General features: G+C 44.9%; 1 protein-coding gene across 2 annotated transcripts in view; it reads right to left on the reverse strand.

Annotated features, from left to right (window-relative positions):
- Window positions 1-4,360, reverse strand: part of LOC137384370 (somatostatin receptor type 2-like) — a 38,304-nt gene extending 33,944 nt beyond the window's left edge. Inside the window, exons 1-3 of one of the 2 annotated variants that reach the window (XM_068058314.1) lie at window positions 3,984-4,360; window positions 1,445-2,696; window positions 856-868 (exon numbers count right to left, since the gene is read on the reverse strand). In XM_068058314.1, coding sequence (XP_067914415.1) covers window positions 1,497-2,630 — 1,134 coding nt within the window. In that variant the 5' untranslated portion in view covers window positions 2,631-2,696; window positions 3,984-4,360 and the 3' untranslated portion in view covers window positions 856-868; window positions 1,445-1,496. Of the gene's footprint in view, window positions 1-855; window positions 869-1,444; window positions 2,697-3,983 lie in introns of those variants that run through there. The other variant, XM_068058313.1, reaches the window with a different exon arrangement.
- Between the last annotated feature and the right edge of the window lie 1,640 nt (window positions 4,361-6,000).

Consider the following 6,000-nt stretch of genomic DNA (forward strand, 5'->3'; position numbering starts at 1 on the left):
TGGCTGCAGTTAGCCCTTGGGCTTTGGATTACATTTGTTCCCATCTCGCACGCTAAATTATTTTTGTGTATGCCACCATGCCCACTACTTGATGAATAGCCAGATGGTAGGGTGGTACAGCAATAATAAATGTAGAAAGAATTAAATGTCATTGATTAGTATTACAGGAATCATTCCTATGTAGTTAGCGATTACAAATTAAATTCACATATCAACCATAACTCACAATCACTTATGGGCTTCTCTGGTATAACATTGCCTCCAAATCTATTCTTATTTATCAGAACTGATATAATATGGAATGAGAATTTGGAAAGATGCCTCCTGGAAATGGTTGCATTTATTCAACATTCAAGATTCTGTAATAATCTGAATAGGAAACATTTTAAACGGTCGTCTTATGAGTTTGGTGGTCATTTCGTAACAATTTCAAGGGAGAAAAGGGGTGTTCGAACTGAAAATTAAAGAACGGTTTTCAAAGCCAGGTCACAGGCGAAAACATATCCTGGTTAACACCTACAGTCACCACTTTCAATTGTTTCTGAAATAGATCAGAATTTACTCTTGGGGCAAAGCAGCGGATGTTTAAAATGATCTGTGCAGATAAAGTCACCAGTTCACTGAATCACACAAAATTGAATTACAATTGAACTCATCTGATTAATATGTAAACTGCCCAGTTAGGAGGAGCCTGTGGTGACGAAAGATGATCAAGCCGACTTTCTAACGCTGTTTCTCCACAGTTGCTGCCTGATCTGCTGAGAATTTCCATCAGTTTCTGGCTTTATTTCTGATACCCAGCCCTGTCGTGTGCTTTGCTGTATGGTGGAGCTCCTGCACACCCGAGCCAGCGACAGGAGCCAGTCATCTGCCATGAAATTCACTTGATTAGCTTTTAGTCCGGTCAATCTACCGCACGACCAGGTTACAGTAGTTTAAATACCTAATTAAGACGAGATTCGCTGAAGCAACCATCACTAAACTGGTGCATAGGAAAACTGTGCTGAAGCATTTCCAAGTAAGATCACAGTACTAGGGTTTTACTATGTGGTTATCATGGGCGAGCTTTAACACGGAAGGCAGTTTAGTAATACACTGGAATATTAAGCAATTGTGGAACCATTTAGCCTCAGTTAAACGGGGATTGCGGCAAAAGCGGTTGGAGCTACAGTTAGGCAGTCCTGCAATAGCTGGAAGAGCTCTTCCGAGTTAAACTCCAGCTGTTGTGCAATCTGCACAATATAGGCATTGATATTTAAGGAATTGCGTTTGCGACACGAGTTTAAATGATACGAATTGACGTGGTGCATGGGGACCCCATGACTGCCCAGATTAAAGTCAGGTCTCAGAAGCAGAAACTTCGGAGCTTTTGCGAAGCCACAAGATGCTGTCAGTTTACCTGTTGCTTAGTGGGTAAGTCAAACAGCGTTGGAGCCAAGGTTACCTGTAAATGTACAATGGCAAGGCGCTGATCTCCGCATGGGGGCCATCACCGTTTAAATGCTGGTTTGCAGATCATCGCCATTGAGCAGAGTCCTCTGGGTTTCGGTCACATCCTGGAGCCTGGACTTGTCCTGGCGGCTGTCACTGCGATCCACCTCGTCCAAGCCGCTGACCTTCTTCAGGCAGAGCACGTTCTGAAAACTCTTCTTAAAGTTGTCGGAGAGAAAGGCGTACAGGATGGGGTTGGCGCAGCTGTTGGCGTAGGAGAGGATGACCACAAACTCGTAGAAGCCTTTGGTGGCCGGAGTGGGCTTCACCTCCACGGCCAGGGAGAGGAAGTTGAAGATGTAGAAGGGCAGCCAGCAGAAGACGAAGACAGCCACCACAATGGAGACCATCTTGGTGACCTTCTTCTCCGATTTCTTGCGCTTGGAGGATCCCACGCGGATGCCCGAGGCTTTCACCTTGATGATGATCATGAGGTAGCAGAGGCAGATGACAGTCAGGGGCAGGAAGAAACCCAGCACGAAGGTGTAGATGACAAAGGCGGTGTACCAGGAGGCGTCTTGGCCGGGCCAGGTGATGGTACAGCTGCTCCTGCCATGCCGGGTCTGAACTCCTGAGTAGATCATGATGGGCAGAATAACCAAGAGCGAGATGAACCAGACTGCCCCGTTCACCAGCTTGGCCACGCGTGGCTTGCGCCACTTGGAGGAGCGGATAGGGTGAACCACGGCCAGGTAACGGTCAATGCTCATCACCGTCAGGCAGAAGATGCTGGTGAACTGGTTGATGCCGTCCACGGTCATGAGGACCCTGCAGGCAGCCTGGCCAAAGGGCCAGTGAGCCAGGGCCACCTGGATGGCGATGAAGGGCAGCCCCACCATAAAGAGCTCGTCCGCGATCGCCAGGTTCAGGATGTAGATGTTGGTGACCGTTTTCATCTTGGCGTAGCGCAGGATGACATAAATGACCAAGGTATTCCCACTCAGCCCCACCAGACACACCACGAAATAGATGAAAGGCAGCAGGACACTGCCACTCATGTCAACATCCGCCTTGCTGGAAGGCTTGCTGCTGTTCTGGGTCACATTGGAGTAGATCTCGCTGGAGACATTCCCTCCTTCGTATGTTTCCAAAATGTGTCCAGCGCTTGTGGTTAACTGCATGGAGAGGTCCAAAGCCATCTTGTGTTGCCTCCAATGACTCTTCGCCTCAGCACTTGGCTACTGACTGAGCATTGTTAAAAGGACCTGAAGCACAAGATAGCTTTAGTCACCATCGGACATTTACACGTTCTCTTATTTCACCACTGCAATACACTTTCAACTTGTTTTCTAAACACAAAAAAATCAGTCAAAAGACGCATTGATCGCCAGTTCCTGCAGGTTATTTGCATACAGAGGTATCAGTGCACAAGACTCAGAGGGTTGTGAATCTTTGGAATTCTCTACCCCTGAGGGCCGTGGAAGCTCAGTCATTGAGTCTGTTTAAAACAGAGATTGACAGATTTCTAAATACCAATGAAATAAGGGGATATGGGGATAGTGTGGGGAAAGGCATTGAAGTGGATGATCAGCCATGACCATATTGAATGGCGGGGCAGGCTCGATGGGCTGAATGCAATTAACATTTGATCGATTCTCCCCAGAGAGATTATATTTAAAACACCTTTTACCAGATTGATACCTTGAGATGATAACGGGATCTGGTAATCGGCAAACCTTTTCTATCTATTAAACTATCAATCCGATAAAAAAATTAAAGGATCCTTTTTATAGATGAATATGGAAACCGAGAGTAAAACAAAACCTCACTGTCAGCCTCGCTATTCCACTTTTCTGGCAGTCTGGCTCCTCAGTGCTACAAGTCGGAGTGGCTGCAAAGACTGCGAGTGACTGACATATGAGGGTAAATGCAAAGCCTAGGGAAGGGTCAGAAACACAATATCTCAAAATTGAACATTCCGAAGGTGAGTAAAAGCCTCGGTACCTGCGTCGCAATATTTTGCGATTCAGGTTGGTTCCCAACACGCAAGTAACCTGAGAGGTAGTCCACCTTCATTGCTTTGCAATGTATGTCCCTATGTAATGCTACATAACTACTATGAAACTACACTGAGATGTCATGAGTATTAATGTTGTAGAAGCACACTGGAATTTTAAGAGCATGCTGCTTTGTGATTCTTGAGCCCAGGGGTATCTTTGAGCAGTCTCGCTTATTTCCATCACAGACGGGGTTTGTTTGGCCATACATGCGCTTGTACAGGAAAGGCTGGCCACCTGTGGAATTCATGATCCCTACATCCACATGAAGGTGGAAAAGACGGTTAGGTGTTCCCTGCACATCAGATATTTAACATTTGATGGCACATTTGGAAACGGCACACTTAGAACCGGTGAAATAATCCTCCGTAACAACGGGAAGAAGTCTGTCTGCATTGCTGTATTAACCGTTGAAGCTACCTCGCTTTTGCAATTGGCAACACATTAAATTCTGAGCAAACCAGCCTTTAAAAAAAATCACCTGTAGACACTTACCTTCCAGGAGGAAAAGATGCAGAAAAAGAACAGCACACTCCGGGTCTCTAACTTTAGAAGCCCATTAAAAACAACCATCCGTTTAATTTCACACCCTGGCAAAAGGAAGACTTGGACCTCTCTGGTGTTTCACAGCCGCGAGTCCTCTAGTATTTTTGTCAGCACCTGTTGTTTATTTGCTAACTGTCAGTAAAGTCTTTAGAGAGCTCCGTGACTCAATGACCGGTTTCGCCCGGTCCCAGTGAGAGTTGCTTGTTGCTGCTTCACTGCTGTCTGGCCCCAGTAATCTGGGCGACCCCCCTTGCCTTACGGAAGCAGCAGCCTCGGCTGTTGCACACACGATGGAGCCAGAGCTGTGAACGCCGATACCAATTGATGTTAAATATCTCCGACGTTTCCAACGTATGCTTTTACGTCAGGCTTAACAGAGATAGCGGTGGTCAGATCCCCGCTGGGCTACATATTACTGCAGCAACCAGTAAAAACACACACATACACACAAATAGACCAGAGAAATTCCTGAAACTACACTGAGATATCATGAGTATTAATGTTGTAGAAGCACACTGGAATTTTAAGAGCGTGCTGCTTTGTGATTCTTGATTCTTGAGTGCAGCCGTCTCGCTTATTTCCATCACAGATGGGTTTGTTTGGCCATATATGGGAGAGAATGGGTCTCCATTAACTCCATCCAACTGGGAAAGGTGGTTGCTGCACTCGTTCCCCGTCCGCACTCGGAGCAATAGTTGAAAGCCCTCGATCGCTGCATATGTTTATATTGTTGTTCGGCTGCCGCAGTTCACACGTAAAAGATGCTCTGTAATGTCGATTGGTCACTGCTCTCACACTGAACACTTCAGCCTTTTGAAAACTGGACCCCCAAAAGACAAGGGAGCGGCCACATTATGCGACTGGCAGGTGTGTGTTTGTACAGGAGTAGAAAAGAAGCAAAATTCAAATTGGGCTTCAAATGACATTTAGAAATGTGTGTTCTGCAAGAACGCTGAGTTGAGGTAGATGCGCTGACTTTCCGTGGGTGTAAGTGCTTTTGGCATGAAACAAAACAGGAAATGCAACAACAAAAAATCGGAGCTACCAACAAGTATTAATGTATTTGCGAAATGCAAGATCCATGAGATGACAAATTCGACATTAAAGCGAATTCAAATCTCTTGGGAATGATTTTGGCGAGAGATTACCGCGTTCTCGTCTAGTGGCACATGGAAGGCAATGGGGGAAAAACCCGCTGGAAAATGGTAGGAGAGAACAAGTTGTGATATTTAGAGTAAACTGTATGTTTTCTAAAATTCAAATAATTTAAAAACCTCGAATTACACTGAATGTTTCACTTCCTTGCACCGATCCATCTGGATTGCAGTTGCTCCTCATAACTTTACTAAGAAGGTTTGCACATCGCAATTAAAAAGAACAGGAGAAAGGAACGAGTGAATGCTGATGAACACCACTTTTCTGGTGGCATTGACTGGATTAAGTCGCCAGTCCTTTATGGATGGATGTTTCCTAAAGTGTTTCTTAATGTATTTCATTTGAACCACTAATGATTTTTTAGTTTTAATTTAAAGACTTGTTTGAGTGCGTGCTGTTTCACAGCTGCTTATGTTTGAGACTTCGGTTGTGCATTATGCTATTCACTCAACCATTCCTTCGCGGCGGTAATATTTAGTGATGGGTTTCGTTTCTGTTTTTAGGAATCTGATTGGCTAGGTTTCACCCGCATTCCTCGAACAATTGGAGGACTTTCAGTAAACTCACTTGAAATTTAAACATCTACCTTGATTCGATGGGAACCTCAAACAAAGTGAAATACAAGGAGGAACTATATTGTTATAAAGGATATTTATAGTAAGAGAGAATCATAGAATATGCAACATAGAAAAGGCCCTTTCAACCTCCCAATTCTTTCAACTGCAAATGTCTACTCTCATGCAATTGCTTTGCGCTTTTCCCATGTCTGTTTCTATCCTTTCGTTTCAAACGCCTGTCCAAAATCCTCTGC

Source organism: Heterodontus francisci, chromosome 26 (genome assembly GCF_036365525.1).
Source record: "Heterodontus francisci isolate sHetFra1 chromosome 26, sHetFra1.hap1, whole genome shotgun sequence".
NCBI classification, from domain to species: Eukaryota; Metazoa; Chordata; class Chondrichthyes; order Heterodontiformes; family Heterodontidae; genus Heterodontus; species Heterodontus francisci.